This window comes from Meriones unguiculatus, chromosome 11 (genome assembly GCF_030254825.1).
Source record: "Meriones unguiculatus strain TT.TT164.6M chromosome 11, Bangor_MerUng_6.1, whole genome shotgun sequence".
NCBI lineage: Eukaryota > Metazoa > Chordata > Mammalia > Rodentia > Muridae > Meriones > Meriones unguiculatus.
In genome coordinates this window covers 20,459,411-20,481,998 of record NC_083359.1, presented here as the reverse complement: position 1 = coordinate 20,481,998, position 22,588 = coordinate 20,459,411, and the positions used below count along the sequence as shown (strand labels likewise).

Here is a 22,588-nt window from a genome sequence, read left to right as displayed (position 1 = left end):
TGCGCAGCGGACGGGGTTGCGCTTCGGGCTTGCGCGTTGCTAGGCTGGAGGGAATGGGGCGGCGGCGGCCACGCGCCTGAGGCGGCATCGCTGACCCTCTCGGGGGCAGTCGGGACCGCTCCTTCCCACCCTCCCCGAATCCTCTCAGGCGCCCTGCTCGCAGGCCCGGTCCCCGGCGTTCGAGCTTCCCGGAGGAGACAGCGCCCGCGACCCGCCGCGCTGTTGTCCTCTGAGGGACCCGCGGGCGCGTACTCGCGCGCGGGCCGCGGACGTGAGGGCGGCGGGGCCGAGAAGGGCCGTGCTCGTGCCCGGCTCGCCGCGACGCGCGCGCGCGCGCTCCCGCCGCAGCCCGGGCCGCGCCCGCCCCGCCTCTCAGCGCCGGCCCCGGAGCCCGGTCCGCGAGCGGCGGCGGCGGCGGCGGCGGCGGCGGCGGCCGGAGGGAAGATGAGCGGCGCGGCGCGGGCGGGCCCGGCCCGGCTCGCGGCGCTGGCCCTGCTGACCTGCAGCCTGTGGCCGACGCGGGCGGACAACGCGAGCCAGGAGTACTACACGGCGCTCATCAACGTGACGGTGCAGGAGCCCGGCCGCGGCACCCCGCTCACGTTCCGCATCGACCGCGGGCGCTACGGGCTCGACTCACCCAAGGCCGAGGTCCGCGGCCAGGTGCTGGCACCGCTGCCCATCCACGGAGGTGAGGCCGGAGCCCGAGGCCGGGCGGGGGGCGACGGGGCGGCGTGGCCCGGTGTCCGCGCGCCGTTCGGCCGCCGGCCTGCGGGGGATTGAGGTACCCGCGCTGGGGAGCCCGGCCTGCTCCCCGCTGGGGAAGGAGGCTCCAGAAACCCTGCTGCATTTCCCCCTCAAATCAAGAGAGAGAGAGACTTAGAACGTTTCCCCTCTCTCTCGTTTAGGTAGCTTGTTTACCGGAGGGCATTGGAATGCGAGTTTGCAGGGACAGTTGAGACAAAGGAGGTGGTGCAGGGGGCGCAGAACTACTTCATGGTGGACGAGGTGCTTAACCCGTATTTTAGAATCGGCAGGTTTGTTCCTGAAATCCCACGGATTTAACGCTGCAGTGGATCTCTAGGGATAAGAGCCCCCCCCCCCCCCCGCCGCCTTCCCCCACCCTCGCCCTCTCCGAACGTCAATACGTGCCGGGTTTTTTCTATAGTGTCTAAGGGGAGGGGAGGTGGTCCCTGTTGCTTTTGGCTTTCTCTGGCCCCGGTAGTTTTGCTGTCATGAGACGCTAGGGGTTTTCACATTATAAAGACGGTGAGAGTAGCTGAATTAGTAGCCAAGACTTCGGTCACGGGTGCCCACCCAGAGGGAACGAGGTAAAACGGGAAGAATCGTCTTTGAAGCCATTTGATTTAGCCTTGTGGTCCCCCTGTGTATGCCGGCTGTGCATACTTAGTGATTTGATGTAAAACCTGTATCTGTTCATTACTGGTAGTGTTTTAAGGGACACATTTCTTCGTGGGAGTGTGATATTTGGGGGCTTTGGCAGGCTGAACTTTGGAGAGATATCTCCTGTCTTCCACTAACACCCTTAAAATGTTGAAAGGATTAAAAAAAAACAAAAATCAACTGCTATTCATGTTCAGATGACCTAATCTAGGCAATCTTTAGGGTTAATGGTGTTTGCTTTTATAGTCTAAAATACTAAACTATGTCCTCTGAGCTTTGTATCTGTATGATGATACATACTAGGCTGTATTCTTTGAGGTGGACTGGCTTGGGGCATAAGGCTTTACTGTTTGTTGCCTGTCTTCAACTTAGAATGGGCTCTGAAATGTTCATTTTTACACCAGAGACAAATGCTTATAGTGTATTTCTTATTCCACTAGGTTAGAAGCAGCGGTTAAGTCCCTGCTTGATCATAGAAACAGTTTTTGTCTTTGCTCCATTCAATAAATATTTGCTGCCTGCTCTGTGCCAGTCGCTGTGGTTGGGACATGTAATGTTGCCAAACTATGGCCGTAACAATGCTACACTATTTTCTGGTGGGGAAAAGAATCCTGAGGGTCATGTGGAAGGGGAGGAAGAGGAAGAGAAAGGCAAGCTACGATTCAGCAAGAGCTGGACAGTGTTGCGAAATCTGTGGTTTGCGCTTGGGGCTTGGTTCCCCAGGCACCCCGGACCACTGCCCTCACTCAAGATGCTGGACCCCAAAGTGTTTTATGTGACATTATCTCTTGCTTGTCTGTTACTCCACAATTAAACCCTGTCTTGGAGAATGCTTTTAGGGGTTCCAAGAGAAAGTTTTGGGAACTAAATGTCAGTTGTCTTATCCTGTCACTGGGGAAATAGCTAGTATGGTGAGGTTGAAGACTCCGTATCAGACCTGTGGGGCACATACATTGTGTGATACTGGCAAAATAATTCTGCCTGGTGGCTTCATTTCTTATTAAAAAAAAAAAAAAAGAGGACCAATTAATCCTGTGGAGACGAGGTATCATTATTGTGTCTTTTTAAAAAGATTTAATTATTTTATGTATAGATGTTTTGCTGATATGTCTGTCTAGAGTGTGTAGTGCCCACAGAGACCAGGAGAGGGCGTTGGAGCCCCTGGAACTGGAGTTAAAAAGCCACCCTGTGGGCACTGGCAACCAAGCCTGTTTTCTGCAAAAGCAACAACTACGACTAACTGCTGAGCCATCTCCCCACGGGAACGTTGTTACCACATGAGAATTGTTCTAGGATTTCTCAGGATGGCTATCTTGTAGGTAGCTTCGGACAAATGGCCTTCAGTCTAGCACGTGCTGATTGAAACCCAGTTTGCCCAAGCACCATTAAAAGCCCTGACAAAAAGGGAGGGCAGTAGCCTGGAGTAAAGTTGAAGACATCTTTCTGAAGCTCCTGTTCAGAGGGGCTCTCTCCCCCGGTAATCTACTTATAAGTGTTTCTACACCTGTGGGTTTATACAGACTCAAGGTGACATTCTGCGTGTGTACTAGAAACTCAAGAATGTATTTTTAAAAGAAGACTGTGGTAGAAGTCTGGTAGCATTATTCGTGTTTAAGAAAACGTGAATTTAAAGCTAGGTGGGGTAGCAGACACCTGTTATCTGGCAGTGGAATTTCCAGAGGATTAGTGCTCTACAGTACATCCCAGGACAGCATGGCCTATGGTGTGAGACCCTGTTCCCCAAAACAAAACAAAACAAAAAACAAACAAAAATACTACCTATTTGAAAAGACAAAAGCTTTTTACAATTTGTCTATGGCTTGATTTGTACAGTTAGAAACCCTCATTGTTTTTACAGTGCTCTGCTCTTTTCAGGCCAATATGAATTGCACAGCTAGGCATGTATGAATTACTGAGTTTTACTTAAATGGAGATGCTCTTTGTTCTGGACTGACATTTGCATGTTACTGTATAAAGTATTCATTTGTAGAGAAGGAATTTTGAAGGAGTGTGTTGTATGTTTATGAACAGATCATAGTTGCTTTCTGGCTGCTTGCTGCAATGATCAGTTTTGAATTAGGAACACCCAAATCTCTTTGCAGAGCAGACCTAGCTGGTGTGTGGCACAGACATTGTAAATGTGCTTTATGTGCATGCACACTGGCTTTTTGTTTGAGCCCAGAGTGGGGGTTGGGGAAGGAGAAAGCCCTGTGGTGGTGATGTAATTAGTATGTATACAGATTGCTGGCAGCAAGAGTTTGGCATTGACCACTTTATGCCTTGTACAGAAATTTCAGGATGGAGTGTTAAAACCTTGGAGAACAGTTTTGCCAAGTAATAAACCTTACTGATGCCTTGCTGATTATATAGAGTTGTAACATAATTTTACAAATGTTTATCTTAAGTTTTTAATGTTTGAAATTGTGGTCCTGTTGGAACCCTGATGCTCCTCTTAACAAATCTGAAGTTGGATTTAGGAATTTTCATGAGCAGTGAAGGAGACTGGCATAAAAACAGAAGGTGATCATATAACATTAGAGTTGATAACAGCAGAGGAAGCTACAGACATAGATATTTCAAAATAGTTACAGAAGAAGTACATTTGATCTTGGGAGCAGGTACTCTTAACATTCAGGAGGAGAACTCAAAAAAGTTGGAGGCTTTGAAAACAGTGCTGAAATAAGTAAATAGCTAGGCAAGAAGAAAAGTGTGTGGTGAGTAGGTTATATCTGTGTTGAACTTTACAGTAGACAAAATAGATGCTATTTTTACATGGTATGTTTTTCCCTTCACATTTGGGTGATTTCTATTAGCGTATAAATGTTACGAAAACCACCCACCATACTTAACAGACTCCTGCTACCTTATTTCTGTTTCTGTCAGAGGAAGGTGTCTGATAAATGTTTCTTTACTTAATGCCTCTACTTTTTCCTCCTGCTCTTCCTTACATGATGAAAATCTTTGATTGTTATGCTAGTGATTTTGATAAAAACAAAGTGTTTAACTGATATGTTGGGTGACATGGTCAGGATTCCTAAAGTTCCAATCATGGGCCGAATTAAAATAAAAAGTTTTAACTTTTTATTAATAGACAATTAAACTGCAGAACTTCATTTTGAATGTTACAAAAGAAATACGTCACTGGTAAGAACAGGCTAATGTCTTCTAAGATCCTCCCACCTGGAGCAAAATATGATTGAAATAATAAGACAAATCTTTAAGAAACCTACAAGAATATATGTACTCATTAAAGAGAATATTGTTCATTTTCTTTTTGCAGTACTAGGGGCTAAACTCATGGCCTTACGCATGCTAGACTTTGTCACTGAGCTGTATCATGGCCTAAGAATATTGTTCTTCTTGAACTAGTCACATTGTAAGACTGTGTGTACATATACATACACATTGACAGCAACAAATCAGTCAACATTGTTGGTATATGCTTTGCTTTTTATTAAACAATTGTAAAAGATTCAGTATACAAAATATTAAGTTCTAGATAAATTTGAATTTTTTAATCAGAAATTACTTGCAGGCAGTTGGGAGTAGTTTTATTTAAAATAGAGGAAATGGAAATAGAGAGATGGTTCAGTAGTTAAAAGAGTGTACTTTCTGCAGAAAACCTGGTTTGATTCCCAGCACACATGTTGGGTTGCTTACAACTACCTGCGACTACAGTTCTCTGGGCTCTGACTCCTCTGGCACCCATGGGCAACTGTCATCCTGTGCACAAACCCTACATCTAATTTATAGTTGTTTTAAAAATATTTTTAAGAAGGGGGGCAGAAAGTCAGAGATGTAGATATGTAGAGGAAGCCCAATTCAGGTGACTGCAGCAAGAGGATCAAGGGTTCAGAGCCAGCTTGATTCCGTAACATTATATTTTTTAAATATATATTTCATATTTTAAGTTCATGTATATATTCATATACATTTATATACATGAACTATTATATATTACATATATAATAGGTAAAAGAGAGAGGTAGTTTATTGTGTTGTATACTTCATCCTTTAGATAATTCATGAAACAGAGGTTTAGTGATTCAGACATATTAATGTCATTGTGATGAATGAAGTGTAGTTTTTTTTGTTTTAAGTATAGCACTTAACCTGTTCACAAAATGCAGTTATTAACTTTGTCTAGACAGGATATAAAGTGAATAAATAAATTAGTTAATTAGTTAAAAAACAAAACAAAAGTCTAGACTATCATCCTTTGCTTTATTATCTTTAAGTTTTTTGTGCACTAGGCATTTATTATTTTCCATAAGTCTAATAGTGCAGCTTTCCTGATTGTTGGAGGTAATTTTGAGTAAAACAAAGAAAACCCTTCAAAGATCAAAAAGAATGTAAAAGTCCACTGTATGCTTGTGCTGTGCAAGCTCTGTGTGTGCACAGAAAGGACATGTGTATAAATTCCTGCCTGAAAGAACAGGCTCAGCCTTGGCTGGGTCGCAGCCACTCAGACACAACACCCTGAAAGACTAAAAGCTTTCTTCAGTTTGCAGGTGGATTTTGCTCTGAAGCAGGGGCTTCCAGAGTATTCTGTTGGAATACAGTTAGGCCAATGTGCTAGCTGGCATCAGTAGCTGCTTTTATAGTCTACCTTCAGAGTTTGTGGTTGTGAAGAGCCTACAGGGCTGTGATAAAATGTTTCTCTCCAGCCCCTGTAAGAAAATTACCTTATTTCTCCCTTAAGGGCTGTATTATGACTTTGATTGCTAAGTTGTCCCAGACTGAACTCCCGGAAGTAATGGGTCCTATCTTCTTCATTTGAGCCAAGGTAGTAAGGCTGTGCCTAAGACCAGCAGGTGACTCAAATATGTAATTGTGTTTAATCCTGCAGTGCTTGGTGTACTGGCAAAGCTGACAGCAGGATCTTAGGAGAGGACAGAGCAGCTTTGGACAGAGTGGGGCTTCATTATAGTACTCTATCTATTAAATCGTGTAGAGATCAGAAAAGTGAAAAACAGTATTTGAACTTGTAGTTTAGGAAGATATAATTTTTTATAAATAAGATTTGTTTAGCTGGGTGTATTGGCACACAGTTTTAATCTTAGCACTCAGATGGCAGTTCCCTGTGAATTCAAGGTCTACGTGGTCTACATGGCAAGTTCCAGGCCAGCCAAAGAGAGAGACAAATACACAGAGGCAGAGGGGGAGAGAGACATACAGACAGACTGAGAACTTCCACTTATGACTGTCGTAGATCCACTGGCATTGACTGACCAGAAAACCAGACAGTCTATGAGCAGCAGTTTTAGATAAGGTTGATAGTCAGCATGGGATGGGGATCCCTGAAAAAAGAGAAAGGTAAGGGAGCCCCACTATTGCCACCTACTGCCTGGGGATTTGTAGGCTTCGGTGCAGAGACAGGCAGCCCAAATGGAGGCAGACAGTCTCATGAGCTGAAGATCAAGAAGTCCAGGAGATGAGGCAGAGCTGGAGAGCTGGAGAGTGGGTTGGTCTGCTGAGAACCAGCAGGATGCTGCTGGGACTTTTCCTGCATAAAGAAGTTACTGGAGGCTGGAAGAACTGACAGAAAGGAGCAGTTACGATGGTTTCAGGAGTCCACAGGAAGCTAGGAATCTGTAAGGTTCTCATTCTTAAGAGTAGAAAAACCTGGTGAAGTAGTGAAGTCAAGTATTCCTAAAGTAAAGTGTTCTGGGACCCTCTTGCCATTGAAGGTTAGCAAATTTTTAAAGAACATGACTGACTGAGACCATGTAGTTTGTTCCAAAATGTCCAGATGATATTTAAAGGAATGCCTTAACTTGTATCTCCAAAACCCACAAAATCTAAAACTGACATCCAGCCTAGAATCAACAGGCCTATGAAGAAGCAGAAAAATAGGACCTATAACCAGATGACAGGGTTGCAGATGGGAATGTTTGGCCAATCTTTAGAAGTATACTACTTGTTCAAGAACGGAAAAGGAAACATGAAATGAGGAGAGAGAGTGGAAGTTAGAAACATCCTAGATCAGAATTCTGTGTAGAGCATTCAATGCCTTGCATATGCATAAGATTTATACTGACAGTTGCGGGGGGTGGGCCAAGAGAGGATCCCGATTCTTTGGTGTTCGAAGTTTGTCCCAAGCAGTAATGTAGGTAACATGTATTGGGCATGCGCTGTGTTCCACAAGTGGTGCTGATGTTTCCCGCGGACTGTGTTTCATCTTGCTGAGAGCCCCATGTGGTACTCTTAACTTCTCTTGGTGCTTGGGGAATTCAGTGCACTCCGGTCATTCATTTGGTGCCTGTTTTCTTTATAGCACTTAACATAACTGAAATTGTGTATCTATTTTCTTTGTTTCTGAGGGCAGGGAGCCTGTCTCTTGTGTCCTCTCTTGTATATTCAGTGATGCATATGGTATTGGGAACATAGTAAAGTGGTTCTGAGCAATTAGTGTTGGGTGAATTAAAGAGAGTGAGGTAGCACATTGTAGCCTTGGAAATTGGGCAGGGCTGGGCTTGAGGTAGGCCTGCCTGATGGCAGTTCCCATATTCTAACCACCTCTTTGTGTTGCTTCCCAAGTGAGTTAATAAATTATGATATATCCACTCAGTGGAATGTCACATAGCCATAAAAGAGGGTATCATTAAAGCACTGTATGTGTGACCAAAAAAAAAAAAAAAAAAAAAAAAAACCAAAGTGTTTGAACTATGACTGTGTTAATTTTGTTTACAGTGGACAAGGGCTCAAAGTGATATGCAAAATAAGATTTTGTGTTGATTAGATCATCAATGGCATTTCTCCGGATTAAAACAAACTACTGCAAGGTCATGGGTGAGCTTGAGCCCCAGAACCTACATAAAAGGTAGTAGAGATCAGGCTCTTCACAGTTGTCCTTTCACCTCTACATGGATATTGTGACACACACAACATTTTAGGAAACGTGGGGGCAAGTGATCATGAGGGCAAAGCAGGGGTATTCGATGCCTGAACAAGTGGAAATTTGTTTTGCAGTGTTTGGCCTTGAGCCCATGCTCATCTTAGATAAGTATGACTGGATTATACCATCATCTCTTTTATTCTCAAGTTTATTCTGTACCTGCAGTAAGAGCAGGATGACTTCAGGGTTTGGTTAGCATGAGCAGGAATCTGGAAGGTACCAAGAATATGTTGAAGTGGTCTGATTTTCTTTAGTAAAATATGAAGTACTCTCTGGGCGTTGGTAACACATGCCTTCAATCCCTGCACTTGGAAGTCAGAGGCAGGTGGATTTCTATGAGTATGAGTTCTAGAACAGCCAAGGCTACACAAGAACCAGGGCTACACAGAGAAACCTTGTCTCTGAAAAGCCAAAGGGAGCAGGGGCAGGAGGAGAAGTACTCTAAGACCAGCAAAGACTGGTTGGTTAGTCCAGATGTCAGGAAATGAATCTGATATGATTTTGAGTAACGGGTCCTAGAAAGGAAGTGAGATCTAAGTGCAAGGACTTGACTTTTCTGTGTATTTATAGAGTGGTGATAACATTTGTTTTAGTTATGTTGTGTTTTTTCACTGTGTAGAAATAATCTAGAGATTAAGCATGGGAGATTAATCACAATTTCAGAGCATAAAATTTGTGACCTTAAGGATATATAAGTAGATGACAAAGCTGAAGAAATGACAAGAGAGAAAAGCATGTTAGATACAGCTAGAAGAGCTGTTATAGTCATCTCACAGGGTTGCAGACACTAGAAAGGTTTAACCACGCAGGAAAACAAATAAGATCAAAACAGATTTAGAAGGATATGTGAACTGAACCCTGTTTTGTGACAATCATAAATCTATAGGTGCTGTGTAAAGTTGACAAACCAAGAAATAATGGCTGTTATCTTTTTAGAACTGTTAAGGCTGGCCAGCAGAAGAGCTAAAAACAGAAGTTGGTTGTCTCTGGGGACCAATGGAGTGAGGCGTAGCTATACTTGTTCGTGAGCTGTTGGGTGAATTTGTCTTTTTTTCATGTAAAATCTCACTCTTTCCCCTCTGCACACAGCAAATGAATCTGCTTCCTATATTTCTTTTCCTTCTTTGAAGAAGTTCCCTATTTGCCTAGTATTTGAGATCCTTTCCAACTTCAGTGGCATGAACTATGAGATCCATCCATCTGTCTATAAATATTCCACCCAGAGGGTCTTGCGTGTTGCTGTGGTCTGAAGTTAGTGTCCTCCCAAAATAATTATGCTGGACTTTGGTCTCTATAGTGACAATATTTAGAGGTGGTACCTTTTGAAGGTGATTAGATAATGAAGGTAGAACCCTCATGAATGGAATTAATGTCCTTATAAAAGAGGCTGAAGGGAATGTCATGTTCATGTAGAACCTCAGTGTGATCTTATTTAGAAATAGGACTTTTGTATCTGTCATTAGTTAGGGATTTACTAGTTAACATGAGCCAAAAATCTAGTGACTGAGGAGGAAACAGAGGGAGGCACATGAAAGAAGACCAGAGCCAATCAGAGATTGGAATGATTCTTTCATAGCCAATGAGAACCAAGGATCATCAGCAGGATCAGAAACTGGGGGAAAAGGCCAGACAGGGTTTCTCTCCAGTCTAGAAGGAATAAACCCTGCCAATACCCTGATCTTAGATTTGTAGCTTTCAGACTTTTGTTGTTTTAACTCAACAAATTTGTGATAATTTTTTTATAATAGCCACAGGAAACTAATAAACAGAAAAGTCTAAAATTGAGCAGTCTTTTGAGTTCCATTTTGTCAGTGTGGAAGTGTAGCTCTTATCTCTGGATAACAGCCTGTAGTTCTACAGGTGATGTTGGTGATCTGAATCACTGACTCATCCTCAGCTTTCTCTTGGTTAAACCCATGGTCTTTTTTCATAGAGTCTCATCATAAGCCACATGATTTTATCTTTGCTTCATTTAGCCTGTTCATTCAGCCTGTAAAAACAATTTTTGAATCCTGATTTGTCACAATTCTTTACTCTTTCTAGTAGACTTGTATCACTGTTCAGTGTCATGAACATATTTTCTGCATCCAATGTTTTGGGCTGATAGATCTTGACAAAAAGTTGTGGTTCTTTCTTTTGAAAAAAAAATGTATACTCTAGATAGATGTGCACAGACTATGTGAGAAGACATAGGAGGTTGGATTGTGTCTTGAAGCTGCATATGATTCATGGATCTAGAGTTAAGAATTCTTACTGTAGGCTGGCACAGTGGTACACATCTGAAATTCTAGCACTCGTGAGGGTGAGGCTGGAGAATTCTGGGTTGAAGGGCAACCTGGAATAGGGTGTGAGACCCCACCTCAGAAAACAAACAACAAAAAGAGCCATCCAGTTTGCACTGAGTATCACTGGTCTAGAGTCAAGGTATCAGTAAGATTGCACTGCTTCTAGGAGCTCTAAGAGTTTTCCAGCGTCCTCATGGAGTAGCTGATTTATTCCAAGTGACCCAGAGAGTTGGGACAGTGGTGGAGAAGCATTTCCAGGGGACCTCCATTATCTTCTCCATGCAAGATGGTCCTGAAGCTGGACACACTGTGAAGCATACACATACATATCCACATTCTTCCCAGGAAGGCAGGGGACTTCCGCAGGAATGACAATATCTGTGATGAGCTCCAGAAACATGACAAAGAGGAAGAGGCCGCCCCAGCCTTTTGTGAGCTGCCTGGGAATTGAACCAGGTTCTTTGGAAGAGCAGACAGTGCTCTTAACTGCTGAGCCATCTCTCCAATCCCTGTGCCCCAGCCTTATGGAGATTGGAGGAAGAGATGGCAGCAGAGGCAGAGGCTCTGCATGTCTCCTTTCTGGCATGGAAGTAACTCAGACAAACTCCAAGGCATAAGGAAATGGGCCTCGTTCTTCTGGACTCCACAGCACTGGGAATGAAGCTAAGCAGCCTTTATTATGCCCCCCCCCCCCGATTCTGCAGCCTTTTGCAAAGCATTTTATTGCACTTTGTGGAAGCCAATGGTGTTATGCTTCCATCATGATGACTGACAGGCTAACGTCACCAACAGCCTGCCACAGTTTTTCAGTTATGCCCTTAGACTAGGACTTTTTCCAAATTGTCCCTTAGCCTGCATGAAAATAAAATGGTAGCTAAAATATTAAAAAAAGCTTGACAGGAGTTGTTGCTGCCTTGTTGGTTTTTCAGACATCTTTATGAGCACATAGAGTACAAAATGATTGGTTTCATTATGACATTTTCATAAATGTATCTAATGTACTTTGATCATATAAAATTTTAATTGTGACAAGGTAAGTATAAATATAGATTTAACGTTTTAATAATTTGAAGAGATATAGTTCACTGGTGTTAAATACATCCATGCTGTATGTAACCAATTTCTAGAAGTCTTTTCATCTTTTAAAACCCAAGTTCCATTAAACTGAAAGTATCTGTCTCCTCCCTGCTCACTGCTTCCGCCAGTTTCTGGAAATGTTCTTAACAGACACGGCCAAAACACTGCTTTACAAGTTTCCTAAGCACCACTCCATTCAGTCACGTTGACAGTGGAGATTAACCACTAAGAGCTAGAGCGATGGCTCAGGGATTGCTGCAGGAATTTGAGGACCTGAGTTTGCGTCCCTAGTACTCATGTAACATCAGCACTGGGAGGGCAGAGATGAGTGGATCATTGGGACTCACTAGCCAGCCAAAATGGTAAGGTTCAGATTCAGGAAGAGACCCTGCCTCAAAAAAAAAAAAAAAAAAAAAAAGGTGGAGAGTGGTAAAGGAGGATACCCAGTGTAAGCCTCTGACCTCCACAGCACTTCACAGGCAAGCACACCCACACACTGTGTGCGCGTGCAAAAAATAAGAGTCAATTTAAGAAAAAAAGACGGAGGATCGTAGTAGCAGGGCCTGCCTCTTCAGAGTCTTTGTGTTCTCTCTGTAGCAGCCCTTCCTTCCGAGCAGCACTCTTCCATCAGTGAGAGTTCTCAAGGTAGGAGGGATAGAGTGACTTTGTTTGGGTTTACACTTGCTTTGGCAGAGAGGGATAGTAGTTTCTGTGACTACCTTAGGGAAGAAGTTGGACAGAGGTTCTCTGAGATCCTTCATTGTCCTGTAGCTTAAAGTACTGCCCTAGAGGGTGTCCCATCTGAGCCTAACCATAGTAGGAATGGCCCACTCCTTCCCAGCCCTTGTCATCTTCTTTCCTCCAAAACTGTCTTTCCTTCATCTAGTGTCTGTTTTATCACTATGTAGTTATGTTTTGCCAGAAATTTAGGCCTCTTCCTCTTTAGATCCTCAACCCCATATCTCATTGCCACGCATGGTGGTCCAGACCTCTAAATTTAACCTCTTAAGTGTATTTGGTTTCCATATCCAGCACCACCTTCGCTCATCTCTTAGTATAGTTTTTATCTGGCTTCTCATGTCCACTGGGGTTTCATTTGTTTGTTTTTTTTCACCCAATCTCTTCCCTATAGTAGTAAGACATGGTCTTTTTTTATGAGTGTGTATATATCCAATGTATATATTATACTTAGAAAAATCATGCACATAATTTTCTTTGACATAAGCTGGCATTTTTAAGGCCCAGTAGTTAGGTTAATGATTAATAACAGCTAGAGAAAAATCTATATTTCTAATAGTTTCATATTGATATCTAGCTTTTTGCCTTTCTTTTCCAAATTTGATTTTATAAAATCTGCTATGGTAAATAAAGAGAGCAGATTTGCAAAATAAAGTATTAGCGCTGCCAGTTTCTTTTTATGTTTTTTTTTTTTTTCAGGGCTTTTTACAGCCATTTGCTAGTTTAGTGAAAGACATTTTAGTTTAAATACACACACACATATATGGTCTAAGTAGCACATGCCATTTCACAACACTATACCTTTTATTCAGGGTACCTCACAAGTTTATGGAACCATCTGAGATGAAAATTCAGGAAGGCAACTAGTGTTGAGATGTAACTAAATGGCAATAACAACTTCTTATTACCAGTTCCCACAACAGTAACTTTTACAAATTTAGTAATATTCATACCTACAAAGTTAGTATAGCAGAAACAAAAAGTCAGTTGTACACTTCTAGGATCAGTTAGACAGTAATTAATTAATTAATTAATTTAGTTTTTCAAGGCAGGGTTTTTCTGTGTAGCCTCACTTTGTAGACCAGGCTAACCTTGAACTCATAGAGATCTGTCCCCACGTGCTGGGATTACAGGCATGGGCCACCACCCCTGGCTGTCAATAGAAGTTTTAAAATGTCATTTGAAAATAGCATTAGGTAGTAAAACCTATAAGCCATTTTTTGTAAGAAATTATATCTAAGTAAACAAATGGTTTTTTATGTTCATGGAGATAGAGATAGTATTGTATGTATGTTTGTTTGTTTTAAGGCAGGGTTTCTCTATGTAGCCCTGACTGTCCTGGAACATGCTATGTGGATCAGGCTGGCTTGGAACTCATAGAAATCTACCTACCTCTGCCTCCCAAGTGCGTGTTTTTGTTTGTTTTCATGACAGGATTTCTCTGTGTAGCCATGGCTGTCCTGGATCTCCCTTCAAAGACAAGGATGGTCTTGAACTCAGAGACCCACCTGCTTCTGCCTCCTCAGTGCTGGGATTAAAGGTGGAGCCACCACTGCCCGGCCTCCCTAGTGCTTGTATTAAAGATGTGTACCACCATGCCTGGAAGAAAGTACTTTTAAGATAGCAGTACATTTTGCTGGAGAGATAGCTCAGAGGTTAAGAGTACTGCCTGCTCTTCCAGAAGTTCTGATCAGTTCCCAGCAACCACATAATGACTCATAACCATCTATAATGTGATCTGATACCCTCTTCTTCCATCCGGGGGTACATGTATTTAGAGCACTCATATATTTAAAATAATAAATAAATTCTTAAAAATAAAGATTTATTTATTAAAAATAAATTATTAAAATCTCCTATTAAAATAAATAAATCTTTTTTAAAAAGATAGCATTACTCTCTGAATTGACCTATACAAGCCTATAAAAATTACTTGCTGGTTTTTGTTTGTTTTATTTTGTTTTTCTTCTTGTTTGTTTGTTTTAGAGAGATTGATGATAAATTGATCCTAAAATTCACATGAAAGCATTTACTCAAAATAATAAAAACAGTCTTGAAAAAGAATTAAAAAGTTAGGGACTAGGGAGATGTCTCAGTCAGTAGCATCTGCTGCACAAGCATAAGAGTCTAAATTTGGATCCCAACCACCCTTGGAGAAGCTGGGCACATTAACACACAAGCAGATATCTGGAGCTCACTGGTCAGCCAGCCTGGTAGAATCAGTGAATTCCAGGTTCTGGGAGAGACCCTGTCTCAAAAAATACCGTGGAGAGTAATTGAGGAAGGCACCCAAAATCCACCTCTGGCCTACACACACACACACACACACACACACACAAAGTCAGATGCATAGATAAGTGGGATCAGACTCATATCTAGATCTAAGCCCTTAGGTGTGTCCAGCTGTCTTTTGACAAGGTTACCAAGGCAGTTAAGGGGGGTGGGGGGAGAATAGCCTTTTTAACCAATGGTGCTAGGATGAGAAGCCAAGTGCTTTTCCTTGTCTGACACTTAGGAGGAGGGTGATGTGCTGGGGAATGGGAAAAAAAATCTTTGCATTTTATCATAAAGCAGTGAGAATTTGGAAGAAAGCAACTTTGTCATTTTCAGATTTTTCATGTCTTAGAGCTAAGGAAGTCATGTAATTGCCAGTCATCTTAATGGGAAATGCAAACAGAGTTTGCTTGAGAAACCAGCACAAATGCACAAGCTATAAACTGTGTTTTCCAAGAAACTGTGAGAGTCCCAGAGACACCCATCCTAAGACAGTATTTGCTTGTTTTTAGTTTCTTCATTGTATTCAATGCCCTATAGCTTTGTTACAGTCATTTCATTCTGAAATTGTTCTCTTTGATAAAGAAGACAGAAAGTTTTTTCTATTTTTTTTTCACAATTTATTTATTATACATCCTGAGTAAAGCCCCCCTCCCTCAACTCCTCCCAGTCCCACTCTCCCTCTCTCTTCCCCCATCCCCTTCCGCTAGTCCATTGAAAAGGGGAGTTCTCTACCATTGCTATCTGCCCGTAGCTTATCAAGTCTCATCAGGACTGCCTAGATCCTCTTCCTCTGTGGCCTGGCCTTGCATTGCCAGGGGCAAGTGATTAAAGAGCAGGCATGTTAGAGGCAGCCCCTGCTCCCCTCACGTGGAGATCCAGACAAAAAGTTTTGAGAACTGTTTTCAGTTTTTATTTACAGTCCCTGAGCAGGAGGCAGGCTTATTGCTTTCCTAGTCTTACTCTGAATGTACTTTTAAGAGAAAAGAAGGAACAATCTTTTTGAAAGTTAAGTGAAGCCCCTTGCTTGTTCCTATCATTATAAGCCACACTTTAGCTCTTTATGGGCATAAATTTTTTAATTTTGTGTGTGTGTATAATTGTGTATGAATATGCACTCCCATGGCATTGGAGAATGGAACACATCACATGGATCATGTGTGAAGGTCAGAACAGCTTTGTGGTGTTGTTGTTCTTTCCTTCCACTTTTATGTGGGTGCCAGGGATTGAACTTGGGTCTCCAGGCTTGTGCTGCAAGTGTCTTTACCTGCTAAGCTATCTCAACAGTCCTCTCTGAACCTTTTAAACTAAAAACAAACAAACAAACAAATTTTATGAAGTTTTCTTTTGAACCTCATATCAATACTTTTGTGTGTATATATTTGCTCACCTTAAAGTTTAACCTGTCTTACACATTTGTCTTAGTTTCTTTTGTAAACTTTTGAAATTATATTTATTTGTAATGTGGGGGTAGTGCACTTGTAGACATTGGAGGACAGTTTTCAGGAACTTGCCCATACATACCTTTACCCACTGAGCCACCTTGCCATCCTTCTTCCTCTTTCTTTGTGTAATGTCTCCCTTTCTCTGAGGAAGATGATTTATTTCGCCTTGGAATTTGGAAATTCTAAAATGATTTTGTTGTTGTTGTTCCAAGTTGTTAATCTCATTGCATTTGGGGGCCTACATTAGGTTCTAGGTACCAGTTCACCTACTTGTCCCTGGCCATGATGGTGATCTCATGGGAGAGAGATGGATAGTAAGGCAGGTGAAGAACTTAGACAGTCCTCATGCTGTTGATGAGACCTTTGCATCCCCTCAGATGGTCAGATTCCTTACCAGGACTTTGAATTATCTGTCTTTTTTTTTTTTTTTTTTTTTGACTACTGCAGTAGGTGAGGGCCAGGACTTCACCATGGCCTGGGGTGGTAGGGCAGGCTATTCACATCAGGCTCTTTTTCTCCATCCTCATGTCTCCAGTTCTGCCTCTCTTCGTAGTGCTCAAATTATTCCATTTCTCTTTCTCTCTCATCTCTCCACCACACATTTGCACATTATAGTGGCTCCTGCTGTTGGTGGGCACTGGTGTGTGAGCCCCATTGTGCTATGTGCTGGCAGGCAGGCTTCTACATGCTTGATTTTCTATTTATCAATGTTTCCTGGAAAGATACATACACGTTGATGTATGTATGTATCTTTTTCCACCTTCTTTGAGAGGTAAAGACCTCACCAAGTCTTATTGATCATTTTGTACATTTAAGTGTTTGCTTTTTTTCTTGTTTATTGCTTTATAGACAGCTCAGATTATGAAAACTTGAAACCACCTTGTGTGATTTCTTCAACTGGTCATTTAGGTTCCCTGTACAGCAACTGAGTTACTGGCTGTTCTCCTTCCCTGTCTTCTTCCCTGCCTTCTGTTTCAGCAACTCATCTTAATCACCTCTTGACAAATATCTTCTGCCCTCTTAGTGACAGCTACACAATTCCCAGCTTGTCTCCTATACTTCACATTATTGGACCAGACAGCCCAGTTTTTGTCAGTTCCTTCATGTACTGGAACTAATGGCACTAGAATAAAGATAACTTAAAAGCAAAACAAAAGTGCACCTATATTCTTTATATTTCTGCCCAAGTGTTAATGCCTCAGATACTGTTCTGGATTTTTGAGATAGGGTCTTGTTATGTAGCCCAAGCTAACTTTGACCTCTGATCCTCCTGCCTCAGCATCCAGAGAGTCTGGGACTACAGGCTTACACCACTGCACTCAGCTTCCTCTGAATTCTATTGTAACTGTTGTTTGAGACAGGGACCTTGTAGCTCAGGCTGACTGGAATTTGACAGATATCTCTCAGCCTGCCTAGGGCTGTGATTACTAACACTATCATTGCCTAGCTTTGCTCTGGATTCTTGGTGGTGTCCTAGATCCCTGTGTACAACAGCCTTATTGAGTCAGTCATTAACTTTGGTTGGTCTTGTGGCAGACAAAACCAGAAGGCTCTGTTGACTGAGCTGGGTCTCTATATAGTCACTTCCTGGCTTTTAACAGGTAGTCCAGTATCATGTGTTTAAGTAGATGATGTTGTTGGCTAGGAATTTAGCATCAGAAGTAGAAGTGTAAGTAGAGTACAAATTCATGGAGAAATATCTAGCAGGCAGCTGAATGTTAAATGCTAAATTTCAAGAGAGATTTAGACTTAGACATTATTGTCATGTAGGTGACAGTAAAAAGCCATGGAGAATGGATGTTTACATCTTGCTGAGGAAAGTGTGCAGGAGGACAGAACCTTGGAAAATGAGGAGGAATGATCAGAGGCTAGAGGAGAGCATGATGGGTAGGAGCTAAGAGAAGAAAGGGCCTGAAGGAGTCATACTTAATACTTAAATCCTATCATGGAATTGGCAGTGAGGTGGCTTAAATACTTAACACTCCTGTTGTGCTCTGGTACTACTTTTGTCTGAGGACTGAGCTACACTTTTCACTTACTTTGATTTATAGCATCTTTCTTGAATGAGATATTTGCTACATCAATTGTAATAGAAATTATTTTTGAACATGACTTTTTATGTAAAGTGATTTGTATTAGCCATCATTTAAAATTGCTTTTAAGATGCTTTTTATTATGTCATGGAGAACATCCAACAAATATATTTGAGTTCTAAGGATGTGAAAAATAATCAAAATCCATTTGAGATGTACGGTAACTAAGTATAGAAGACAAACGATAATGGATAGCTATTGACAGCTCAGCTTGCTGACTCTTGTTGAAGTGCTGTCCCATATATCCAGCACTGTATGTAGGTATACAGAAGATATTTTCTTGCCTCCTTAATAGTTCTGTATAGAAAAAGAATAAGTTTTGATATGTTCTTTAGAACATGACCAAAGAGATAAAAAAAAATGCCAATTAGAAAAATAGATGTGTGCGTTTTTAAGAATACTATGTTCAAAAATAAAATGTGAGCAGAATATTATTTAAGAGACTATACAATTCAAATATTTTGTCTTTGTTAAAAATAAAGCTAGAAGATAACTGAAGGGAACTTTGAGTTTTTATTTAATTAGTTTTATTTAACATTTAAAATAATATGCATTCAAGAATGAGAGTAACAGAAAAATATTCTTAGATATGAAAATGTAAGTTTACTATAACATTCTCCTTAGAAGAATTTCTTAGGGATGGAGACTACTGATGAAGGGAAGGGCGAGATGTAAGAAGGACTTGATGTAGGTGCTACATATATGTCACTTCCTGAGTTCGGGGGTGCTAAAATCCTGGTCACATTGTTATGAGCATTTCTGTGGGAGTAGTTTTTGGATGATTTTAACATCTGAACTCACAGATTAATAAAACAGATAGTCCTTCCTAATTAATAAGACAGATAGTGAGTGAGCCTTGTGTGTTCAGTAGCAGGCTGGCAAATAACAAAAAGGTCTATTTTCCCTCGGTAAGAGCATTCTTCTTTGCCTCCTGCCTCCTGCCTCCTGCCTCCTGCCTCCTGCCTCCTGCCTCCTGCCTCCTGCCTCCTGCCTCCTGCCTCCTGCCTCCTGCCTCCTGCCTCCTGCCTCCTGCCTCCTGCCTCCTGCCTCCTGCCTCCTGCCTCCTGCCTGCTCACCTGCCTTTGTGTGGCCTGCCTTCAGTCTGCATCTTCTTTTCCCTGGTTCAGTGAGATATAGAAAGAAACTCTTCCCTCAAATACATTTCTTAGGTTTCTTACTTCTGTGTGGCTTACTCTGTGGTCATCTCTCTGCTCTCATTCCCTCTTAGCCCTCAGCTAATGCACAAATAGATGTCACATTAAAGCTCATGGCTGCCTGGAAGTAGATGGTTGGGTTAAATAGGACTTTTAGGAGTTCATGGTTTAGCTCAGAGTAGAGTACTTTCCTAACGTATCTAGAGGTCTGTGTTCAATACGATTTTTGGTGTTTTGTTATGTTCATTTAAATAAGCAGATGCTGGAAGATAGCTCAAAGAGTTAACTCCAAACTGTAGTAGTTATTAGTGAGGAAATAGACTATGAGGAAATAGATTTCTGATGAGATCCCAGGCAGAGGGAATCAGAAAATTAGAATCAGGGAAGCTTTGGCTGCTCCAGAAGGAGCTCACCTCCCAATAAGAGGTCCCCACCATTCTGATGACCTATCTCACAAGGAAGGTTGCATCTGCACATTCCCAGGCTGTTGTTTAGTCTTTTCTGTAAAATTACAACACTGCTGCAGCAAGACAGAGAAACTAAGAACTATCCTCTTCCTAGTTATCACCAGAAGGGTAAATAAACTTTTCTTCCTTGTCCAGTTCCTGTCTGCTAGTACGCTTTTGGAAGTGGCCTTCTGGTAGCAGAATGACTATGTGGTCCCGTGGTCTTGCCTAGGAAGTGAGGCAGGGCAGCCTGCAAATGAAACAGAAAGATTTGGCATAGATAGACCTACAAAGACTTCTTCTAGGCCTCCTTTCCTGGAACTGTGTAGAAATGCTCAAGAATTACTGTTAGCTCATCAAAATCAAGATGAGATTTTTCCTTGAATGAGAAGAAATGGATCCCCTTCCCTGTATAAACATTTCCCCATGGTCCTCTCCTGATTCTTAGTTTGCTGTTGACTTGATTTAGCTATGTGTGTTGTGGTACTCAGACTCATCAAAGTGAAAGAATGAAATGTATATTTTAAAAATATGGCTGCTTTGTATATGATATTAGTAAGTATCGTTACTCTGATAAGAAAAAGCATGAAGTATGCAAAGCCCTACACCTGTGTTATAGGGGCCAGAGTTTCAGAAATCACCGCCTAGAGGTCAGGAAGAAGAAGAAGAAATAGAAACAGCAACAGCCCAGGATGCTATGAAGACCTGCAGATAACAGCTAGGATGCCATTGCTTAGAATAGTGGTTCTCAACCTTCCTAATGCTGTGACCCTTTAATGCAGTTCCTCGTGTTGTGGTCCCAACCATAAAATTCTTTTCATTGCTACTTTATAGCTATTGTTATGAATCATAATGTAAATATCTGATATGCAAGATGGTCTTAAACAACCCTTGTGAAAGGGTCATTCCACACACCCAAGGAGTAATGACCACTTGCTTAGAAGTCAGTTTGGAGGACAAAGAATGTCTTGAGATGACCAGTGTGAAACAGTTTCAGTAGAGTGGTTGGAAGCAGAAAGGTTAAAAGGAAAATGTTGATGGGAAAAATGGACACCAGTATGGTGGGTACAGGCTACTCCTGAAAGAGTGGTAGTAAAGGATAGTTTTCAGATCCTATTTTTACCTCATTGAAATAGAAGAGACCAGCAGGTTTAAGCAGAGGGAAGGCAAAACCAGGGACAATCATTGATAGAAAGTTCCTGTGAAATGGACAGAGTAGGCTCCTTGGTACTCTGTCTATTGGGATACTAAACACTACCTGAAAAAAAAGGGGGGGAGGGATTAGAGGAATGAGCATACTGATATACCACACAGGGACATTTTTGTCAACAATGGATGTGTTATAATAAGATTATATCACTTAGTAATGTTATTGCCTTCTTAGCTTGTCTGAGCATACCCTGTAATATAGTGTAAGGATTATCTCCTAACCACATGGTTCTCTGAACAGGTCCCTGTCATTAAGCAATGCATGATCCTATGTACAAGGTTAAGAGAGAATTGACATGAACAAAAAAGAGAAAAGGAAATATAAAACATTTCAATAACCCTTAATACTCAGTAAAAGCAAGTAATAGACTCGGCTCAGGGGACGTATAGAACATGAGAATAGGACCTGTCTGTAGAAGTAGAAAAAATGAGAGCTACATACCAGTATAATAGTTGGACACTAAAAGTAAAAATTTTTAAATTAGGAACAAAAATAAAGAATTTTGTTTTTTCTTTGAGTCATAAGACTGGAACTTTGCAGACAACACAAGGGAAGAAAAGTTAGAAATGGGAAATCTATAGACTAAAGAGATTATAATCTTTTAGAATAGAAAAGGGAAAATAATCAGAACACATCTGCCAATGGACACCTTCAGCTCTGGTGAGTTTAATTTTATTTGTTTATAGAAATCAGCTGATAAAGCATGAGTCATCAAACAAAGATCATTGACATAAGAGACAAGAGAGTTGGCTCTGAAAGTGAAATGCTTGCTGCACAAGCATGAGGGTCACAGTTAGGATCCCTACAACCCAGTGAAAGCTGGGTGGGTGTGGCAGAGGTGGGGTCCCTAGAGCAAGTTGGCTAGCCAGAATAGCCCAAACAGTGAGTTACAGATTCAGCAAGTTATACCTCAGGATGAAGAGCAATCCAAGGAGATGCTGGACATCAGCCTCGGACCTTCACATGCACACACTTGTATGTACCTATAAACATGCGAACACAGGTTCACATTGAACAACACATATGTCAAAAAAAGTATCTCTCTTCCTACATCAAGTACTTTTTGTGTGTGTGTGAACTAAGAAATGAAGCCAGGGCTTCACATTTGCCTACACAGATGCTCTACCACTAAGCTGTATCTCTAGCCCCTCCCTACATCAGATATGTTAAGTTTTTCCTATGTGCCAGACATATTGGAAGAGATGCTGGATCTCACTTTCTAAAAGGAAAGAGTCAGAAATAAACAGCCAGTTACTGATACAATGAATGCCAAGAGGGATGCAGTTCTAGGGTACCATAGCAACTTGAAAAATCTACTCAAGTCAGTCTCTGGAGGGAAGAAAGCATGCCGGAGAAGACATTTAAGCAGAACCGCAAAGCTCTAAAGTGATCGGCCAAGAGTGTGGTAGGATTAGAATTTCAGGGAGAGGAAATAATACATACAGGCTTTGAGAGCAAGAGGCCCTGTGAGCATAGAGCAGATTTTAACCTGTCTTAACTATTCCAGCAGAAAAGGGCTTTTCTGGGTTCTTGCTTCTGCATCACCCTCACTCCAAGAAGTTTA

At 41.7% G+C, this 22,588-nt stretch overlaps 1 protein-coding gene across 3 annotated transcripts in view; it reads left to right on the top strand.

Annotated features, from left to right (window-relative positions):
• Window positions 1-361: 361 nt before the first annotated feature.
• Window positions 362-22,588, top strand: part of Rnf130 (ring finger protein 130) — a 104,599-nt gene continuing 82,372 nt past the window's right edge. For 2 of the 3 annotated variants that reach the window (XM_021651739.2, XM_021651737.2), the window contains exon 1: window positions 362-691. In XM_021651739.2, the coding sequence (XP_021507414.1) occupies window positions 445-691 (247 nt within the window). In that variant the 5' untranslated portion in view covers window positions 362-444. The remainder of the gene's footprint in view (window positions 692-22,588) is intronic. The other variant, XM_021651738.2, reaches the window with a different exon arrangement.